Genomic DNA, 23811 nt, shown 5'->3' on the forward strand with positions numbered 1-23811 from the left:
TTGAACCGTTGACGTCACGGAGGTGTGTTTATGTTCTGATTGTTGATTGGTCAACAAAAGAAAGATCAAGGTCGCTGTTACTATTAGGACACGACAAGCAAACAAGCGCATTGGAATCTCGTGCGAGAAGAGGAATCGAAGTAAAAACAAATTTGGTGTTATCTCAAGCAGGAACCGACAGCATGAGTGAATCTAATAATAACAGGACTCAGACAGGGTGAGAAGTGTTAAATTATTTTTAATAACGTTAGAAATGTCAACACTCAAATGTCAATAGAACCGCACGGTACCGGTAGTGGAATTAACCATTCTCCAAAAATGATGATGAAATCAAAATTATATAAAAAGTCAACAAATAGAAAAATGTCTTTTAATTTTTTCTATTTACAAAGACAGAAGAGTAGATCTTAGGATCAGAAATGATATCAACTTTTTCACCCATTATCTTGAATTGTCAGTATTTATTTTGATTTTAATTTTTTTCCCCCTTTTTCTTGGGGATTTTCCGACGTGGTTTCCCCATGTCTCCGTCTTCATTAGCCCAGGTTAGGAGCAGAACAGTAGGACGTTAAACTCCATTTCATTTCATTTCATTTCCCCATGTCAGTGCTAGTGCTACATGACGGAGGGCCGGACAAGGACAGCTGTCTAGTCGTTCGGATGGGGCGAAAAACAGGTCCTGTGTATACATTGGCGTGCACGTAAAAGAACCCATGGCAGTAGCCAAGATAGTGCTATAACCAATCATTTCAAAGCAATTTGTTGTAGAATATATTTTCATAATTTTCATTCATAAAATTTAATCATTTTATTACATAGGCCTACTGAATAAGGCCTACTGAATATTGTAATCTATATTCTAAATTAAATGTAGACCATAAAAGTTCCCCGGTTGTACGTGACAAGGAGTAGGGTCGCCTGTCCAACCTCGTGGGTTTTCTCCGGGTGCTCCGGTTTCCTCCCACTGCTAAAGAACCCTACGCGCAAGTGAATTATTGAAATAAAATTAAACCATATGTTAGTCCCGATATGACCTAATTTGTGTCGAGTGGACGTTAAACCCCATTTCTCTCTCTCTAGACAATAAAAGTAATGACTACATTCAGACACTAATCTCCTACACTGTTTTCAATATAATTAAATGTATTCATTGTCTCCTTGTTTTAATGATTTAGTATGTAACTAAACTCCTTCTACAACAATATCAATTGTCCTTATAAATCTAGCATTATCTACCATTTTAATTAACTGTTTAGTTCAAGTCACTAGTGGCAACATTTTAATAATCTTTTATTGGGTAGCTAACTAAACTTAAACTATTGGAGATTAGTGTCTTAACAACCAAGTCATATAGAACAGATAGGCCTACATTATTTATTTTATCATAAAGAATGCCTCATCATAGCATCTTCATTAGCCCAGTCATAGTATAGGAGCAGAACAGTAGGACGTTAAACCCCATTTCATTTCATTTCATTTCCTTTTTCTTGGAAAATAAACCATTTAAAGTGGCTATACGTCTCAAACTCAATATCGTCCAATTCTTTGACATTGATAACGCAAATTATTGTCAATTTAAATCAACATTGATGTTGTGATCTTACCGGGAAAAGATGGGCTTCTGATATTCAGTATTTAAGACAAAATAAACATTTTACCATTGGTACACAAATTGTGCGCCATTTGTTACAAGGGACTCGAAGAACAAGGCTGGACATATTCCACAAACCATGTGACACAGCGACGCCCTATTCTTATCTGGAGAGTATGCATAATAAATACTATCAGTGTAGAATTGGATAACCAGATGCTAGAGATTGCCATTCAATTGAGACTTTTGGCATATTTCGTCAAACATAACTGATTAGAAATTACGGTAACAACAGAAATGATTGACTGTAAATCAGTTTACATGCATTCATATTATGGTACATTATTATAGGCTATGCGTTGAGACCTATTTGTGTCAATTTCTACGTCCCAAATATTAACGACTTATTGCAGGTCTTTCTTTAGGCCTGAAATGTTTTCTAAAGTATTAATTAGACATTAATTAACTGATCCAGGCCTTAATCAACTCTCGATAGCATCAGATTTCTCCGATATTAAATACATTAGAATGGTTCAGTGATACTTTGATTTAATCAAATATGGAGGACCGAGACATAGCTTCGATCAACCAGTACGGTGGTTAAAATTATTGCACACGTCTGTCAAACCTTCAAAGGCTAATATCTTCGCTTGCAATAGAGTAATTTGAATGAAATTTTCAAATTATTCATTTTACATCTACTTTCGAGCTATTATAGCAAGAATGGCTAGTTCTTTATCTAAATCTTACATAATGTATCTTTAAGTTAAAATAAATACTGGTGGTAATGGGTATTTAACAACACATAATTTTCTAGTAATATCGGACTTCCTTGTTGTGTTTCTCCGTGATCGTAATAAAACTACAGGTTAGTTGGTTTCTACAACGTTATTGTTAAACTATTTGGCTTCAAAGGTCCCTCGTTTTCAATAAAGCATAGATGATGGCTGCTTGGAATATGTGGGTGAGGTCTGATCAATTCCACTCAACACCCTCTTTTATAACCCCCTTATTTCTGCACATTAAGAGGAGAGAGAGAGAGAGAGAGAGAGAGAGAGAGAGAGAAATGGGGTTTAACGTCCACTCGACACAAACTAGGTCATTTCGGGACTAACATATGGTTTAATTTTATTTCAATAATTCGCTTGCGCGTAGGGGTCTTTAGCATTGGGAGGAAACCGGAGGACCCGGAGAAAACCCACTAGGTTGGACAGGCGACCCTACTCCTTGTCACGTACAACCGGGGATTCACGTTAAGAGGACTATGCTCTAAGATGTTCTATCAGTGTTCAGGTAACCCATAATTAATTCAACCATAGAAAGGTAATTATAAGATCCTGATTGACCGTGGTGACAGTTGTCTGAAACCGTTTTAGCTTCTTTGAAGAATCAACTTTCTAATTTCTAACCTCAATACTTGTACTTCTGTAGAATAATAGGAATTTTAGTGACATAGTTTTCATTAATACAACTCAGCCTCAGGTATCTTGTAGTTGGGCTGTTTTAGCAGGAGTTTCTGTTTTTGATGTTTAGTTTCAAACCATTGTTGGAAAATTATTAAAACTCCCTGTCTCTCTCTCTCTCTCTCTCTCTCTCTTTTCACAAAATATTTATAAACTTCTTTTTCGTGCAACTGAATCAAAGCTGGAATTATATACAGTTGATTTTTTAAATACTATTTGGTAATTTATGCGAAATTGCATTAGGTGAATAGAAGTGCACCAGAGGGCATGAGTTATAATTTGATAATACATATGTTTTATTTGTCTTCTCCATTGTCAAAATATTAGCTATGGTATGAGTTTATTTTAAACTTTGATAATACATATGTTTTATTTGTCTTCTCCATTGTCAAAATATTAGCTATGGTATGAGTTTATTTTAAAATATTGTGACAATAACAGGGCTAAGGCCAAGGATAAATTCTATTGTCTATTTCACTCAAAGGTCAGCGCGTACGTGCATTGTATCATAAGGTCTGTCATTGAGTCAACTGATGTGGTTTCAATTCCCCAGTTGTACGTGACAAGGAGTAGGGTCGCCTGTCCAACCTCGTCGGTTTTCTCCGGGTCCTCCGGTTTCCTCCGCCTGCTAAAGATCCCTACACACAAGCAAATTATTGAAATGAAATTGAACCATATGTTAGTCCTGAAATGACCTAGTTTGTGTCGAGTGGACTAAACCCCATCTCTCTCTCTCTCTCTCTCTCTCTCTCTCTCTCTCTCTGTGCAATAGGCAGATTTAACTCTTGCATACTGCCTATTTAACATACTGTGTTATGTAGCTGTTTACCTGCAATCGTAATGGATTCGACCATTTAGAAATGTGTAGTCAGGAGTCGTAATTATCTCAGGACATGTCCAATACACAATAGCACCCATTTAAATGTAAAATAGGAAGTGCTTATCTCTCCTAACAATATATTTAAACATGACATAACATAACAGTTTCTGATTATACCATAACCCTGTCACAGTTTGTTGTCAGTTTCAAAACAAACTGACACATTCATTTCAATGTTAGTTTTAGCTCATTCATTGGCACAGGTGTATTCTTAAACTACTGTTAACTCTAGTGAAATTGAGCAATGTAAGTACCGTTTTATAAGGAATTTATAATTTTGTTCGCATATCAAAAGAATATAAATTGTTATGCTTTAGAAAGGCATCTGTAATGTTTGAGATCAATCTTGTTGTTGGACAAGGATATTTATTACTTATTGAGTAAGAATCAGCCATCTTGACTGAAGTCAAATACATTGGAGGCAAAGATATATTTGATATTCTTTTACCAGCAGTGTGCATAATGCCCTGATGTGTCATATTTTTTTAAAATTATATTAATAATATCTATAAAAAAAAAATTTCAGGGCCACCTTTGAAGAAATATTTGATATTTTTTTACCAGCAGTGTGATTAACGCCCTGGTGTGTCATATTTTTAAAAATTATATTAATAATATCTATAAAAAATATTTGCAGGACCTCCTACGAAGAAATACAGAGTCTTGCAAATGGAATATTATCGAAAGTTAAAGGCCGACCAAATATTGGAATTATTTGCGGATCCGGATTGGGTAAATTAGTAGACGTTGTCACAGATCAAGAAATTATTCCATACAAAGATATACCTGGATTTCCCATTAGCACAGGTAAATTATATACCTAGTTTTCCAATCAGCACAGGTAAATTAGACAGATATTATGATCTATTAAATTAACGCCTGGTTTTCCAATCAGCACAGGTAAATTAGACAGAGATAATGATCTATTAAATTTAATTTATGGTATCTATGGATTTTTGCACACCTTGAAATTGGCATCCTTGGTGCTAATTAAGAATGCATGGATCAATAATTGTTATCATTAGCAGGTGTTTTATGACTACCTGAACAGGTGAATAAATGCATGTCCATACCTGTAATGGTAATATTTTTCAGAGATACTTGTAAATGTACCATTCATCAATTTTGGAATCTTAGGAAATATTCTGGAAATGTCAGTATGCTGACAGACAGGGTCGTTGAGAATGTCATTGGTACCAGGGACATAGAAGGGGCCTATTCCACCCTAACAAATATAATTTTTTACATCCATTCATAATTAAGAATTTTATTTGATTATTTTTAAGGGCTCTTGGCATGGGCCCCCTTGGTACACAAACCCAGATTCTATTGAATAACAGTTGATTAACTAATCAGCGTTGATGTTTCTAGTGGGTTACCCACAGTTCCATGCATCTCACGTCAAAAACTCATCGTAACAGACCGTTTCATTGGCTAATCCCTCACATCAATCAGAAAGCGGGTTATATAACAACTCTTCCATATCCTAGTCTAGTAAAGACAAGAAAAACGAAATTTTGGACTATAAAAAACGAAACGAAATAGGATCTGGGCCCTTATTCACGAAAACTTAAACTAAGATAAAATCGAAATTTTAAGAAATACTGCAATTCGATTGGCTTACCAGTAAAATCAATTTGCATATATCCAATGAAGTTGCAGTATTTCTTAAAATTTCAGTTGTAACTTAGTTTAAGTTTTCGTGAATAAGGGCCCAGTGTTTTAATCAGATTGAAACAAACCCGTGTTCACAACCAATTATTGTTATTCCAGTACCTGGACATGAAGGAAAGTTGGTATTTGGTAAATTAAGTGGTAAATCCGTGGTATTAATGCAGGGTAGAGTACATTGTTATGAAGGTTATCCTCCTCAAAAAGTAAGTAAATCTATATACTAATATTTCTGACTGTCGTTTGTCTGTTTGTTTGTTTGTCTGTCTGTCTGTCTGTTCGGGGTTGGCGGCTACACTAGGTCTGCCCCGAGTCTGAAATTTGGGGTATAGGGTAGCTCGGACCAGGGAGTAACATAGGCCAGGTGGCGTTAGTCTACCACTTCCGGTTTCGGAGTTATGACCCCCGAGCGAAGCCGGGCATTCTTCTAGTATATTATAAAATTTCACACGTAATTTAAAACAAGGAAAAAAACACCCCTTATTACATGTGGTAGATATTCCATCCCATACTCTCATAAACCCCTCCCTTGTCATTTCTAAAAATATAGATTTAGTGATTTTTTCATTTTGTTGGTGGATTTTACTATTCAAAAAATCAAAATCTAAGTCATTATAAATATATGTTTGATGATATTTTAGAAGCATGTCAGTTGGTTGTCATCAGAAATATTTTGAGCCTCGCTACGCTTGTCACATTTGACAGGATGCACACTTGACTTTTATTTATGAAAACAACTTGATGTGTAGATTAATCAACTTGGACTTTTAGGCATTAAGCACAATACCATGGCTAAAATCTTCTTTTATGAAAGAGAAATGGGGTTTAACATCCTCTAGGTCTTTTCGGACTAACATATTAGTTAATTCGCCGGTTGTGCATGACAAGAAGTAGGGTCGCCTGTCCAACTTCGTGGATTTTCTCCGGGCCCTCCGGTTTACTCCCACTGCTAAAGACCCCTACGCGAAAGCGAATTATTAAAATAAAATTGAACCATATGTTTGTCCCGAAATGACCTAGTATGACCAAGATTGTGTAGTGGATGTTAAACTCTCTCTATCTCTCTCTCTCTCATAAACCCCTCTCTTGTCATTTGTAAAGATCAGGGCTGCCGACAACCAGTATCGCAGCGCAATTTGCGATACATATTTTGTCCGTTGCTAACCAAAAATTAAAATCTAACGTTTTTGATTCGCAGTTACTGCGAATCATTAATATGCCAGTCATTTTGGATATTGACACAAGAATAATCCACATTTTGAAGACTAGAAGGCTTACTCAACACTTTCAACGTGTATAAAATGTTGAATAAAATTTTATAAACAAAACTGAATTCTCCGTGTGACATTTTCTTCTCGAACTGCCCAGACACAATACTATATAACACAGGGACATAACTCTATGAATAGGGACTATTAAACCGGAAATAGAGAATCAAGTAGTACCACTCACGTTGTGAGACATCAAGTAATTATATCATATTCATTTTGAAAGAAATAAATCCAGTGTATCTCCCACGTATTGTAAATAAAATATAAAAAAATAAACACATGTTAACGTATTGTAAAATGATAAATCAAAGTAAAAATTCCCGTAAAATATTATTGTTTATATCGCGTGTGTCTAGTTAATCGAGGTGCGCCCGATTGAACAAAAATAATAATACACGATAAAAAGCAGACGAAATTGTTTTCTAACGAAGATTTCTAACGTAACAAAAAAATTACAATTAAAATGAGTGGGGCTTCGGAAGTCACTGTCAAGAATTGGCTTCAGACGTAAGACCTAACTAAATGTCTACATCACATTCACAAACTGTCACAAGTACTTGTGGCAGTGCTAAAAAATCTAAGAATAGTCAGAATGGAATCTAATCATATTTCAATTCGTTATGAATTAAAGTAATATCTTGTTATTTAGGTGTTTTACGTTGAAACTGAAAAACTGCTAATCAATTTTTAAATTTGCTAATCAAATTTGGCAAAATTGGACTTTTTGATTAGCAGTGCTGCTAATCAACTGTGAAAAATTACCGACAGCCCTGGTAAAGATATAGATTTAGGAATTTTTAAAAAAAAAAAAAAATCTAAGGCATTATCTATGCTATTTGTATATACATGTATTCCATGAAGGAGCACACACTATCCAGTCCCCCCAACCCTTTTATACGCCCACATAAAACAAAGAATCCTATTGAATTTCAGCAATTTCCGTTAATTACATCTAGAGTTATGGCCCTTGTTTCACTTGGTTGAATCTTGTGAACGCTCTAATGGCAACAGTTATCATCCGATCTGTTTGAAATTGATATGCATCTTTTAAATTAGTGGAACAAAGAAGCTTATTGAATTTCAGCAATTTCCGTTAATTATACCATGAGTTATGGCCCTTGTTTCACTTTGTTGTACCTTGTAAATGCTCAAAAGTTATTATCCGATCTGTATGAAATTTATATGTATCATTTAAATTAGTAAAACTAACAAGCCTATTGAGTTTCAGCAAATTTCCGTTTATTACATCTAGAGTTATGGCCCTTGTTTAACTTTGTTGAATCTTGTGAACGTTTGAACGACAAAAGTTATCAACTAATCTGTATGAAATTCATATGCATCATTTAAATTAGTGAAATGAAGAAGCCTATTGAATGTCATCAATTTCCGTCAATTACGTGTAGAGTTATGACCCTTGATTTACTTTGCTGAAATTTGTGAATGTTCAAACTGTATGGAATTTATATGCATTATTTGAATTAGTAAAACGAAAAAGCCTGTCGAATTTGAACAATTTTAATGTCATCTGTATGAAATTGTCTATTAAATTCCCATAATTACCTACAAAAGAATAAATATGTGACAACCCTTGTCGACTGCTTGGACGATTTAGCTGCTGTGGGCGTATGTTTTGTTGCCTGGCAACCTATCTTATGTTATTATTCTCACACTGATAGTTATTTATGTATTTAGATTGCTGTGCCAGTTAGAACTATGAAGGACCTTATGATGCAACGTGCACATGCTAATCCTCACACTGATAGTAATTTATCTCGTTATCTGTTTAGATTGCCGTGCCAGTTAGAACTATGAAGGACCTTATGATGCAAGGTGCACATGCTAACCCTCACACTGATAGTAATTTATCTCGTTATCTGTTTAGATTGCCGTGCCAGTTAGAACTATGAAGGACCTTATGATGCAACGTGCACATGCTAACCCTCACACTGATAGTAATTTATCTCGTTATCTGTTTAGATTGCCGTGCCAGTTAGAACTATGAAGGACCTTATGATGCAACGTGCACATGCTAACCCTCACACTGATAGTAATTTATCTCGTTATCTGTTTAGATTGCCGTGCCAGTTAGAACTATGAAGGACCTTATCATGCAACGTGCACATGCTAACCCTCACACTGATAGTAATTTATCTCGTTATCTGTTTAGATTGCTGTGCCAGTTAGAACTATGAAGGACCTTATGATGCAACGTGCACATGCTAACCCTCACACTGATAGTAATTTATCTCGTTATCTGTTTAGATTGCCGTGCCAGTTAGAACTATGAAGATGATGGGTGTGAAGACTTTGATTGTAACGAACGCAGCCGGTGGGATTAATCGTGATTTTAAAGTAGGCGATCTGATGATTATTAAAGATCATGTTAATCTGGCAGGATTTGCAGGTGTTAATCCATTAGTTGGTCTAAATGATGAAAGGTAAGTCTATCAATATCCCAAACTGAGTTGTCTTCCCTTGCAGTCCACCTGGATAGCGAGACTTGTATGTGAAATGAAATAAAATGAGGTTTAACGTCCTACTGTTCTGCTCCTATACTGGGCTAATGAAGACGGGCATACGCCATACAGTGTGCTATGAGGGAAATTTTGCCCCGGGCAGCGGCACTATCGCCTACTCTTATATCGAATTCCAACTGCCAAGGGATCTTTTACGTGCATTCCAGTTTTACGTCTCATCCGAAGGACTAGACAGCTGTCCTTGTCAGGCCCTCCGTTCTGCACCACTGACAAGGGGAAACCACGTCGGAAAATCCAGATGAACTTTCTCGGCCAATGCAGGGATCGGACACCCGACCTCCAGGCTAGCGAGCCAGCGTCTTAACCAACTAGAGGTGTGACGATTAGTCGGTTTAGTCTGAGTCGGTTCGGTTTTACCTACAAACCTGTTCAAGTTTCGGGAAATTGATAGTCGTCTAAAAAATACAGCATGATATAAACCAGTCGCCCGAATATTATAGCATGTTTTTTTATAAAAAAGATACATGTATTAACGATCAACAATTATCGGGGCGAATAAGCATTAAGCTACATCATTGATAAATGGTCGATAATAATGAGATGTCCAGTATATTCTGTAATCGGTCGTAGATATTCCCGCAATAAAAAAAATATAATTAGCATTCCTAACGATTCCCACGATGTTTGTTAAATAAAATGTAACGATCATCAGTTACAACTTTGGTATATCGGCCGTGGATTATTGTGAATATTGACCGTAATTTCATTTTATTATAGTTTTTTAGTTAAACAGCATGTGTAAAGAGTTGACATATTTAATACCACATGTTTATCGTCAAGTAATAAAATACAACGAAAGAAATGCTTACCGTGTTTGTAAGCAAAAAAATAAGTCCATATCGTTTCCAGTTATTTTTAATTATTATCACAAGAAATAGATAAAACACTATGTCTATTGTAACGGTTTGTTTTGTTTTTTCACAAAAAGAATTATCTAGTGGAGAGATTTAAAGTCGTATATCGTAGACCGCATTTACGTTTCTAATACAACTAGACTTATCCCAGACTGAGCTTACTTGGTGTCATACACTTGTAATACACTGTATAGTCATTTGCATGCATGTTGGTTTCACTATAACAGGATTGCCAGTGATAGAACAGATCAAAGGATAAAATTGCACGTAGCCACTATTTCAACATGTGTTATCTCTAGATGTTCAGACTACCTGGCGTCTCAAATAATCCAACGCTAAAAGAAAGCATGCAGTGTCCACCTTACAACAGGTTCCATTAGACCCCAATGTGTTACGATTCACATTTTGGTATTCTAAATGAATTCTTATTCGGATTTCTTATATTTGGAGATGTTTAGTTTCATTTCGTGCACGGAAATTAAATCAACGTTCAGTTTTAAAATTAATTACGGTTTCGAATAAATATCAATCTAATTTGTCTTATTTCAAAGGGGCTCCTGCGCAATTTAATTGATTATTTGGTAATACGTAGAGTCTGTGATGTATTTTTGGCGAGTGATTCAGCTGTCAATATGTAATTATAAAACACCTTTTTATAAAGAAGATAAATGATGTTAGACATCATAAACTAACAAACAATACGAGTATACTTTATTACAAAACCATCGTTGAAGTAATCTAAAATCATAACGGAAATTAACTAACAATACGAATAAACAATACGAATATACAGCGGTGAACTAATCTCGGCCGTGATCGGTAATCAACAAAAATCGACGAGTAAAGCTTATTTATTCCATACATTATGTCCGCCCTATTACCTGCATAATATGTTAATAATAATATATAAAACGAAATGGAACACGCGAACCGTGGATAATGTAAAAGAGAAAATCGAAGTCTATTTTTTTATATGTTGTATTTATTACTTTTATTAAAAAGGTTAAACAGGAGATTTGAACAAACTACATAGTACAAACAAAACCAAATTTTTTAATGTACCGGACACATAAAACATAGAACTGTACATGTATGTCGCCATTACAGTTTTAAGCTCCGTATATAAAGGCCAGTATATTAGCGTGTATTGTAGACTATGGAAGACTAATATTTTTCAGTTAGTTTTCATTACCGACTAAACCGAATCGGTTCGGTTTTTTAGCCGCCGACTAACCGGTTCAAGTTTTGCTTAGTCGTCACACCCTTATAACCAACTAGCCACTGTGGCTCCCGCTTCTTTAGATATTTCACGTGATGTTTGTATAGAACCAGAAGCCAAATAACTCATGCTAGTTAAAAATTTGATTAAGAGATATTACTGTTACTATTGAAATAAATCCAAGTGTCGTGGAAATAATAATAAATAATAATCGTTTTCTATAGGACTGAACATTCAGTCAGTCTGACTGCTCTATTGGGGGATCATGTGGCTAAGTGGGTAAGACACTGGCTCGCTAGCCTGGAGGTCGGGTGTTCGATCCCTGCATTGCCCGAGAAAGTTCATCCAGATTTTCCGGCGTGGTTCCCCCTTGTCAGTGATGCAGGACAGAGGGCCTGACAAGGACAGCTGTCTAGTCCTTCGAATGAGACGAAAAACCCGAGGTCCCGTGTATACATTGGAATGCCTGTAAAAGATCCCTTGGCAGTTGGATTTCGATATAAGTTTAGGCGATAGTGCCGCTGCCCGGGCAAAATTTCCCTCATAGCACACTGTATGGCATATGACCGTCTTCATTAGCCCAGCATAGGAGCAGAACAGTAGGACGTTAAACCCCATTTCATTTCATTTCTGACTGCTCTGTTGGGTTTGTTAAATTTAGAAAGAACATGTTGACCTACACAATGGTTTATTGATATTAATTCACTGTGTTTGTCTAAATATAGTTTGAATTGTAATTTATTGATTTTTACTCTGCTGATTCATTTCCATACAGATAGCTCTGATTTTATTGATTAAAGGAGCTAACTTGGTATTATCCATTATCTTCGAATTAAAATTCAATATTGGTCGTTCGTTTGTTCCTGGAGTTTTACGTCCTCCTCCACCAAGGGTGATAGCATTAACAAAATATTGGTCAATTTAAATCAATATTAATGTTTTGATCTTGCCTTGATAATATGGGATCCTAATATTCAATGATGTGTACACTATGGTTTTGAACACCATTTGTAATGAACAAAGAAAAACATATTCCATAAGACATTGTGGAAGTAATTGAAAATGGCTGATTAACAGATGACTTAATAATAAAAACCTGTGTTGAATGCACTAATCAGTTGAGATCGACTCCTGTTGAATTGGAACTGTTCACATATTTTACTGAACATATAATTGATTAGAAATTACAATTCAAATTTTCATATTGAATGTAAAGAATTTTATATACGCTCAAAATACATTAATATGTGCTTTTAGACCTATTTTCGTTAATTTTAAAGGTCATCGGAAAAGCTCCAAATTTTTAAAAAATAATACAAGTATTTATGTCAACATGGTTTCCATAAGTATAACACGAATCCAAATGTCAATATTACCGTAGTAATTTCCGCGAGTAGTCGTAACTTTCCGTCAATAAACAATCTGTGACGTCATTTTAGTCCTTCTATGACGTCACAGATTGTTTATTGACGGAAAGTTACGACTACTCACGGAAAATAGCGGAAATTACTAATATTGAAATTTACCTGTATCAGGTAATATTGATGTTTGGGTTTGTGTTATGCTTATGGAAAGGATACATGTATGTTGACATTATTTTTTAAAAATTTGGAGCTTTTCCGGTGACCTTTAAGGTTTCAAAAAATAGTGCTATATGCCCTTTAATAAAAAATTAAAATGAATTTAATGTCTTTAAACAGATTTGGTCCAAGATTCCCAGCGATGTCCAACTGTTATGATTTAAAATATCGACAGTTAGCCAGAAGTATACTTAAGGAATTGAATTATCAGGATTTTATGCGGGAAGGTGTTTACAGTATGATGGTTGGTCCAGCGTTTGAAACGGTCACAGAATGTAAATTATTAAGTATTCTCGGTGTCGATGCTACAGGTGAGTTCGCTGTTTTATTTTTTGGGAGCCGCGGTGGCTAAGTGGGTAAGACGCTGGCTCGCTAGCCTGGAAGTCGGGTGTTCGATCCCTGCATTGGCCGAGAAAGTTCATCCAGATTTTCCGGCGTGGTTTCCCCTTGTCAGTGGTGCAGGATGGCGGGCCTGATAAGGACAGCTGTCTAGCCATTTGGATAGGATGAAAAACAGAGGTCCCGTGTATACATTGGCTTGCACGTAAAAGGTCTCTTGACAGTTGGAATTCGAATTAAGAGTAGGCCCATAGTGCCACTGCTCAGGCAAAATCTCCATTAGCCCAGTCGGAGCAGAACAGTAGGACGTTGGACTCCATTTTATTTCATTTGGCTGTTTATTTATAGTTTGGTGGGTAGGATGGCCGAATGGTTAGCACGTGCGTGCTGTATCATAAGGCCTGTCATTGAGTCAACGGGCTTGTTTTCGAATCGCCGGTTGTACGTGACAAGGATTAGGGTCGCTTGTCCAACCTCATGGGTTTTCTCCGGGTCCTCCAGTTTCCTCCCACTGCTAAAGATCCCTACCCGCAAGCGAATTATTGAAATACAATTAAACCATGTGTTAGTCTTGAAATGACCTAGTTTGTTTCGAGTGGACATTAAACCCCATTTCTCTCTTTCTCACTTATCTCTATCTTAAGACAGAAACAGTAAATGTCGCATACAAGAAAACGTGTAGGAATCAACATAACTATATGAGGACATTACTCCTTTGTACTTAGGTCATGCCGACTCATGGGAGAGAGTTGAATGAACTGTAATAAACATGCTTACATAAGCGTAATTTATAGGTCAAAGATATATAAAACACATTTCAAGGTCACACTTTTTGGGACACAACAAATCTCCTTCTAATTGAGCTATAATGTTCGAACTTAGTGTAGGTGTTTATTACGTCAATGCCTTGATGGAGTTCTTCTTATTGGAGGGAGAGGGTGGGGGGTAGGGTGAATTAACCATTGTTGGGACACTGTGGATAACAACTGTTGTCAGTAATAAAATGATAGGAGCCAAAATGGCTAAGTAAGTACGACGCTGGCTCCCTAGTCTGGAGGTCGCGGGTTTGCTCCCGGTTTTGGCCAAAAAAGTTCATTGTGATTATCCGACGTGGTTCCCCCTTGTCAGTGGTGCAGGATTGAGGGTCTGACAAGAGCAGCTGTCTAGTCCTTCGGATGACACGAAAAACCAGGTCTTGTGTACACATTGGCAGCACGTAAAACATCCCTTGACAGTTGGAATTTCGATATAAGAGTAGGTCATAGCGTCGCTGTCTGGGAAAAATTTCCCTCATAGCACACTGTATAGCATATGCACATCTTCACTACGGCCTACCCTTATATCGAATTCCAACTGTCAAGGGATCTTTTACGTGCACGCCAATGTGTACACAGGAACTCGGTTTTTCATCCCAAGGCTTAAAAAAAGACCTGGCAGATTTAGCTCTTGCATAATGCATCTGTAAAATTGGTAATTCAAATTTTTTTCCATGCAGGTATGAGCACAGTTCCTGAAGTTTTAGTTGCTCGGCACTGTGGGTTAAAAGTTTTTGGAATGTCCTTGATCACAAATGAATGTGTGATGGAATACGACTCCGAGCAATTCGCCAACCACGAGGAAGTTTTAGAGACTGGAAAAAAGAGAAGTGAAAATGTCAAAAACTTCTTTTCCATATTTATAGAGAAAATAGAAGTTTAGAGACGAGGTAGCAAAAAAAAACCAAGTCATGAATAACGATTATACTCAATTTATTTTCATCTTTATGTTATGAATATTTTAGTCTTTTGATGCTTTTTTTGATATATATGTTAATTATTATGATGTTGCAGAAGTTCCTTTGATAAATCTCTGTTCCCAAATTGTCAGGCCTGGAAATAATGGTTTTAGATGAGCCTGACAAAATGTGACATTTACAACTTATTGCCAGACTTGTATTAAAAATATCAATAAAATAGACAAACCAGTGCCAGACAAAATGACAGGCACCGAAGGTTTAGTGCCTGACAAAGCCTGAATCTGTACCTGGCATTGTCTGTGACAGGTGCCTTATTTCCAGACTTGCAAATTGTAAACATTGGGAACTGGATTCCCAAAGTACTGAATGTAGATATTTTAGATCTGTTGAATTAGTAGTTTAAAAAAACAGAAATCATATTTTTTAATAAATGAAGAGCCCAGGGGAAAAACGATCTAAGTCACTTTTTGTGGAACAATCAATTTCAGATAAAAACATGTAGCGTCACATCAAACCAGTGGCCTTCTGTAATGGCCTGCCAGTTGTGTCAAGCATTCTAGCTATAAGGATTCAATGGTTGTTTTGCGTTTTATGCGAAAAGACAAAAATATGACTTAGATCTTTCTTCCCCTGGACTCTTCAAATGTATTTTCTTTATTTTTAAAATAGGAAATAGATCTGTAAGCTTATTAATGATCTTTTTGTGGGTACAAGATACACTGTAACCCAGCTATAATTGAATCTTGTGTATTTAGCACTAATTTCTTTCACATTCATTTAATATCAAATCTTTGTTTTATAATTAATACTTTTTATAAACTGTAACCCAAGTATCATTTAATCTTGTGTATTTAGCGCTAATTTCTTTCACATTCATTTAATATCAAATCTTTGTTTAATAATTAATACTTTTTATAAACTGTAACCCAAGTATCATTTAATCTTGTGTATTTAGCGCTAATTTCTTTCACATTCATTTAATATCAAATCTTTGTTTAATAATTAATACTTTTTATAAACTGTAACCCAAGTATCATTTAATCTTGTGCATTTAGCGCTAATTTTTTTCACATTCATCTATCAAATTTTTGTTTAAAAATTCATAAAAATTGTTTTAAAGCACCAAAAATCATCTAATTTGTACTTGTGTCCAGTTTAAAGCCGTCTATTGAATTTTGATAATGAGTGTCTAATTTACAAGCGCTTAATTTCTCGATCATTGTTAAAAGAATTAAACAACATTTTATAATTGAATATTGATGTATAATGATTAATTTTTGAACAGTGAGCCAGCTCAATTTTTGTCAAGGTCACTAGGATGTAAATAAAATTAGGGCATGTGATTGTTGCCGAGATTGTAGGTTAGGGTCAGGGTAACCATTGGGGATAGGTCCAGGGTTTACATATTATGACCTATGATGAAAAATTGAGTTGGCCTAAAAAAAACTAAAATTGAACTATAAAAAAAACAACAGAATAAAAAAGAATCTGTGTTAATCATATTCTAAAAGTCCTGGGGCCCGGTTCACGAAATTTTAACAAAGATAAAATCCAAATTTTAGTAATTTGATTGGATAATATTAGATTGATTTTAGTGCTTAGCCAATCAAAATTGAATTATCTACTAAAATTTGGATTTTATCTTTAGTTAAGATTTCGAGAAACAGGGCCCAGTATTCTTAACATGTTTGTGAGTTAAACAAAGAATATATTTTAATAACATTTCATAAGAAATCATGTTCGGAAATTAATCAGTAATTTTTCAGATTTTGGCAGCCATTTTGTTTAATTAGAAATATGTTTTTTCCGAAGAATATTACAATTTCTAACATTATCACAATTTTTATACTATTTGAAGTGTTTTTATTCATGGAAGCTTTAGATGTTACTATATTTATTGTATTTTATGGTCAAATTCTTTAATTTTCTAATGTTATGTCTTATTGATTGACTGACAGTTAAAGTAGCTTCTAACTCAATATCATCCAAAGTCTTTAACATTGAAAACACGAATTATTTGTGGGTTTAAATCAAAATTTATGTTGTGATCTTACCGGGAAAAGATGGGCTTCAGATACCCAATATTTAAGACAAAATAAACATGTTACCATTATTGGTACACAAATCATGTACCATAATGCATTTCAGTGCCATTTGTAACAAGGGACTTGAAAGATAAGGGTAGACATATTCCATAAGTCATGTCAAACGTTGATGTCATATTCTTACCTGGAGAGCATGCACAATAAATACTATGTAGACAGGAATAACCAGATGCTAGAATTGCCATTCGATTGAGACTTCTGGTGTATTTCACCGAAATTAACTGATTTGAAATTAAGAGTAAAGACAGAAACGATTGAATGTAATTCATTAGTTTATATACATTGATATTACATTATTATATGCATTGCGACCCATTTGTGTCAATGTTAGCGATTTAGCTCCTTTAAAGTTCTTCAGCTGGTCATTCACGACTGTCAGTCAGTTAAAGACTAGCAAATAAAACAAGAACCCTGGCCCCAAGTTAACAAAGCATTCTCGGGCTTAAGTTAAGAATTTACTCAAAATTGTTCGCCTTGTTTATAACTAAAATAAGCCCTTTATAAAATTTTGTTGTTTTAGTGTATCAAATACATCAGTAGGAAACGATGTGCAAAGTTTTGTGTTTCTGGATCAAAGTTATTTCTTATAAACAATGATTGAAAGTTGAGTAAATTCTCAACGTAAGTCTTAGAGTGCTTTGTGAACTTGGGGCCTGGTTATAATTATTGAATGGATATGCTGGTATGTTGTTGATCACCATATAGATAGTATTTTATTTACTATATATCTAGGTTAGAGGGTAAGGTTATATGAGAACATTTGCCCCTTGAGCACTTGGCACAAGTGAATTGACTATCTCCCAGTTACCCGAAAAAAATTCCGATAAAATTATGATTTTAAAGGGACAATAACACTCTTGCTGGCTTGACAGCTCCAGAAAAAAAAATAGTAGCCTTATTATAAGTATTAGATGTTTTAGTGTCCTACCTGTTGTGTAAATTATCCATTAAATCCTATTTTACTTGTCGCGAGGGTTCGAAAATATTTTTAAATCCAAGTCGCATTTGAAAAGGTTTTTGTTAGGCTCTCAAATCAATTAGTTGAATTTTTCCAATTTTTTAAATTAGGTGTGTTAAGATGAAATTTGTATCATCAATTAATTGGAATATCGTAAAATAGTACAATTTGTTGACCAGAATAAAGATTGGGACATATTATTCAGTTACAACAAGAGTGGTATTGAGCCTTTAACCTTGTTGGTTTGCTCTGAATTGTTGAAATAAAATTTAACCATGTGTTAGTCCCAGAGTGACCTAGTTTTTGTTAGGTGGACAATAAACCCTATTCCCCTCTCTGTCTGTAAATTTAATTCAAACCTTGACTTTGATTTAAAATAGTCCCTTCTCTATTGTTTGTCAACTAAACAGTGCAATCAGCAATTTTTCAGTATCTAAGAAAACAGGTTATAATAATACAATACAGATTATAGAAATAGGGTCAGGTTTTCTTTTTTTTATGTATAATTGAAGAAATCGGTCATTTGGTACACTTAACGGCCTCTTATAAAATTTATAGTTATACAGTACAGATTATAGAAATAGGTCAGGGGTTTTTTTTATGTATGATTGAAGAAATCGGTTATTTGGTACACTTAACTGTCTCTTCTTGTAAAATTTGATTATTTGGTTTAAACAGTATTTTATTCGGGAGAACATTAGGTTTTACAATTTATCATTTAAGAGAATATAAGTGAATAGGATTATTTCAAAGATATGGTTGCCAAAATCAGTCATTCATGTATTAAATCATAAAAGTTTGATTATTGTATTTTTATTTTATCAAACATTTTAATGGTAACAAATTTATTGATATAAAATCTTTATGTTTTATGAAGGTTAACTTGAATCTCTAATTGCTCGGTATATAATGTGTATTATTATTAAGTCAATATGTGTTATTACACTTTTTTATATATCTCCCCAAGGGCTATACTATTTACCGGAAAACACCATGTTATACTGAATACCGGAAAACACCAGAAAAACACTAAACACTGCGGAAAACACACTAAATACTGGAAACCACCCTAAATAGGTAACCCGGAGAAGGGCTATATTATAAACCGGAAATTAACCCTAACCTTAACCCAGGCACACAGAGGAGCAGGCTCCCGGTTACCTATTTAGGGTGCCAGTCTCCGGGTTACCTATTTAGGGTTTTTTCCGGTATTTAGTGTTTTTCCGGTGTTTTCCGGTATCCAGTATGAAATGTTGTTTTCTGGGCCCTTATTCATGAAAACTTAAACTAAGATACAATCGAAATTTTAAGAAATACTGCAATTCGATTGGCTGATCAGTAAAATGAATTTGCATATATCCAATGAAGTTACAGTATTTCTTAAAATTTTGGTTGTAACTTAGTTTAAGTTTTCATGAATAAGGGCCCTGGTATATAGTATTGCGTCTCCCCAATATAATGAGTATTATTATTATTAAGTCAATATGTGTTAAAACAATATGTGTTAAAACAATATGTCAGTACTTTTATATATATCCCCAATAACCTTATGTTACACAAGAGACCAAATCAATCATTATTGTAAATTAATATCAGTTTCTCAATATATAAAGGATTTATTCATACATATGTCAGTACTTACATATCCCCAATAACTATATTACGCAAGATACCAAATCAATCATTATTGTAAATTAAAGATACATTATGTAAGATTTAGATAAAGAGCTAGCCATTCTTGCTATAATAGTTCCAAAATAGATAATGTAAAATGAATTTTTCATTCAAATTACTCTATTGCGAACAAAGATATTAGCCTTTGAAGGTTTAACAAGACGTGTGCAATAATTTCAACCACTGTACTGGTTGTTCGAGGCTAAGTCTTGCTCATCCGTTTTCAAATTAAATCAAAATATGGCTGAACTGTTCTAATCTATTTAATATGAGAGAAATCGGATGTCATCGAGAGTTGATTATGACCTGGATCAGTTAATTAATGTCTAATTAATAATTTAGAAAACAAGCCTAAAGAAAGACCTGCTATAGGCAGATTTAGCTCTTGCATAATGTATATTTAATATCAGTTTCTTAATATATAAAAGAAATATTCATACATATTTGTTCGATTTCAATGATTTTATGAAGTATTTTTATAGTAAAATATATGTGGGCTATTGTTATATATACCGGTCGATGAATTTATACCATTATAAAATTGTTGCCATATTTATCCTTTTATAAATGTTTAAAGATATATTAATTCTTTCCATATTTATCGTCTTAATGTTTAAAGAGATATCAAAAATATAACATACTAGCTGGATACCCGGCTTCGCTCAGGGATCATAACTCCTAAACTGGAAGTGGTAGACTAACGCCACCTGGCCTATGTTACTCCCCGGTCTGAGCTACCCCTATACCCCAAATTTCAGACTCGGGTCAGACCTAGTGTAGCCGCCAACCCCGAACAGACAGACTTCGCGCGGGGGTCATAACTCCGAAACCGGAAGTGGTAGACTAACGCCACCTAGCCTATGTTACTCCCCGGTCCGAGCTATTCCTATACCCCAAATTTCAGAGTCGGGGCAGACCTTGTGTAGCGGCCAACCCCGAACAGACGGCTTCGCTCAGGGGTCATAACTCCAAAACCGGAAGTGGTAGACTAACGCCACCTGGCCTATGTAACTCCCCAGTCCGAGCTACCCCTTTACCCCAAGTTTCAGACTCGGGGCAGATGTAGCCGCCAACCCCGAACAGACAGACTTCGCTCGGGGGTCATAACTCCGAAACCGGAAGTGGTAGACTAACGCCACCTGGCCTATGTTACTCCCTGGTCCGAGCTACCCCTATACCCCAAATTTCAGACTCGGGGCAGACCTAGTGTAGCCGCCAACCCCGAACAGACAGACAGACAGACAGACAGAAAGACAGACAGACAAACGACAGTCACAATATATATAGATTCCAGATTATCATGTTTTGTAGGTTAATGTTTAAAGATATATTCAGATATATAATATTTTATCAGTATTTTATTAGTACGTTTGAAATGGATAGAATTAAATCTATCATTTTGTATACAAGAGTAACATATGAATATATCTATGATACAAAAATATTATATTATTTTTCATACCCACTGATCGTCTTTTTTCGGACAATATTTGTTTTATTATTTAAGATTTAATCTATGCTAATATTTGTGACTGTCCTTTGTTTGTCTGTCGGTCTGTTCGGGGTTGGTGGCTGCACTAGAGTTGTCCTGGAGGCTGAATTTGGTGTATAGGGGAAGCTTGGACTGGGGGAGTAGCACAGGCCTGGTGGTGATGGACTACTACTTCCAGTTTCAGAGTTAGGCTACTTCGGTTCGGTTCATGGCTATACCCGATCTGCACCAGGTCAACTGCCAGGTCCGTGCATCGCACGCGAAGAACGCGCTGCAGCAGACCGTTTCATTGGTTAAATCCCTCACATCAACTAGAACGCGTCTTATATAACAACTTTTCCAGATCCTAGTGTAGTAAAGACAAGTAAAACAAAATTTTTAACTATAAAAACTAAACGAAATAGGATCTGTGTTTTAATCAGATTAAAAATTCTAACCTCAGAAATTAAAAGAAAAGGGGTTCAACATCCTACTTTTCTGTACCAACTGGGCTATTTTTCATATCTCCGATATAAATTTATTATGTATAAACATTGCCATCAACGATGATGATCTCAGTCTTATAATTGACCAGTTGTTAAAATATTTACGTGTTTTCTTTATTATATATTTACATATTTACATTAACAGAACACAGTTTTTATGGGATACAATCACTAATTTTATTCTTTCGACCAATATCTTCTTATCATCGTTATCAAGCATTTTGTGCTTTTAGAATAAAACTAGTGATTGTATCCAATAAAAACTGTGTTCTGTTAATGCATGTTTACACATGTAGGTGTGAATTATTATTATTATTATTGATTCTATTTTAGTTAAGCCTTTTTATCACCCAATAATACATTCTACAGTAGATATTGCTTGTGTGATATATTTCATAATCAAGAAGATATCGCTTTACATGAATTTGATTGGTCAGTTGAAAAGAAACTACTTTTTTTTATTTTCAAAGAACAGTTCATTCATTTCTTATTAGAAGTAACTTTTTTTTTATTAAAAATGAACAATGAACTATTGTTATTTAATTGACCTTGATGGAAACACTAGGTCAATATAAAGGACTTTGCAATGGTTGAATTGCTGTTAAAAAATGATGTATCACTACGCCGTAATGTTCAGTAAAAGTGACATCTATAGCAAAGAATTATATTTATTTATTTGTGCATGTAAGAAAGGACTGGGTGATAAATAAAATCTCCTACTCGCCTTTTTTGATATCAAAAAATATCAACACTCGTTGATATCAAAAAAGACTGGTAGGAGATTCTCTATAAGTATGTTGATCTATCTGTAAAGTGCACATGTAGGTGTGAATTATTATGTTGTTTAATGGTCTTGTGTAAGACAATGCGTAATATATAGATATAGCCCTCGTACTGGCATCCTCTAGCAATATATTACTTAATGTCTCGCATTCGACCATTAAACTATACATCAGATTGCTCTTGTATCCTGGTGAATTTAAACTATAAATAGAAATACACATGTAGGTGTGAATTATTGATTGTTTGTATATTAGTTAAGTATTCTGATCTATCTGTAAAGTGCTCTATAGCAATATATGTGTGATATTATATATTATCTTATTGCTCTTATATCCTGGTGAAATTAAACTATAAATAGAATATATTTCATAGTCTGTTATTCATCGTAAAATATATTAAACATACGTAAAAGATCCCATGACAGTTGGAATTCGATATATGAGTAGGTGATAGTGCTGCTGCCCGGGTAAAATTTCCCTCATAGCACACTGTATGGCGTATGCCCGTCTTCATTAGCCCAGTCTTCATTAGCCCAGTCGGAGCAGAAAAGTAGGATGTTAAACCCCATTTCATTTTATTTCATTTATTAAACATACATTATGTAAGATTTAGATGAGGAGCTGGCCATTCTTACTACTATAATAGTTCGAAAATAGATAATGCAAAATGAATTTATTGAAAATTTCATTTAAATTGCTCCATTGTGAGCGAAGATATTAGCTTTTGAAGGTTTGACAAGATATGTGCATTAATTGCTGAACCATATGGAGATATCTGATGGTCATCGAGGGTTGTGCAGAATGGAGGACCTGACAAGGACAGCTGTCTAGTCCTTCGGATGATACGAAAAACCGAGGTCCTGTGTATACATTGGAATGCACGTAAAAGATCCCTTGGCAGTTGGAATTCGATATAAGAGTAGGCGATAGTGCCGCTGCTCGGGCAAAATTTCCCTCATAGCACACTGTATGGCGTATGACCGTCTTCATTAGCCCAGTATAGGAGCAGAACAGTAGGATGTTAAACCCCATTTCATTTCATTTCATTTATAAAATGGGTTTGTCTACCTGTCCGTCACAATAACTTGAATGTTCAAACTTGGATCTTTTACATGCACACCAATGTAGACATGGGACCTCGGTTTTCGTACCATCCGAATGACTAGACAGCTGTC

General features: G+C 35.1%; 1 protein-coding gene across 2 annotated transcripts; it reads left to right on the top strand.

The window, feature by feature from the left end:
• Nucleotides 1-78: 78 nt before the first annotated feature.
• On the top strand, nt 79-22999 carry LOC126814835 (purine nucleoside phosphorylase). 2 transcript variants are annotated; one of them, XM_050540230.2, is made up of 6 exons: nt 79-217; nt 4572-4741; nt 5708-5811; nt 9139-9314; nt 13187-13377; nt 14901-22999. In XM_050540230.2, exons 1-6 carry the CDS (start codon nt 183-185, stop codon nt 15101-15103), a joined length of 879 nt encoding a protein of 292 aa, XP_050396187.1. In that variant the 5' UTR covers nt 79-182; the 3' UTR covers nt 15104-22999. The 2 variants fall into 2 exon arrangements, with proteins under 2 accessions (XP_050396187.1, XP_050396188.1); XM_050540231.2 differs by lacking the exon at nt 79-217 and adding an exon at nt 4052-4180.
• The last annotated feature ends 812 nt before the right edge of the window (nt 23000-23811 follow it).

Source organism: Patella vulgata, chromosome 3 (assembly GCF_932274485.2).
Source record: "Patella vulgata chromosome 3, xgPatVulg1.2, whole genome shotgun sequence".
In the NCBI taxonomy this organism is placed as follows: domain Eukaryota; kingdom Metazoa; phylum Mollusca; class Gastropoda; family Patellidae; genus Patella; species Patella vulgata.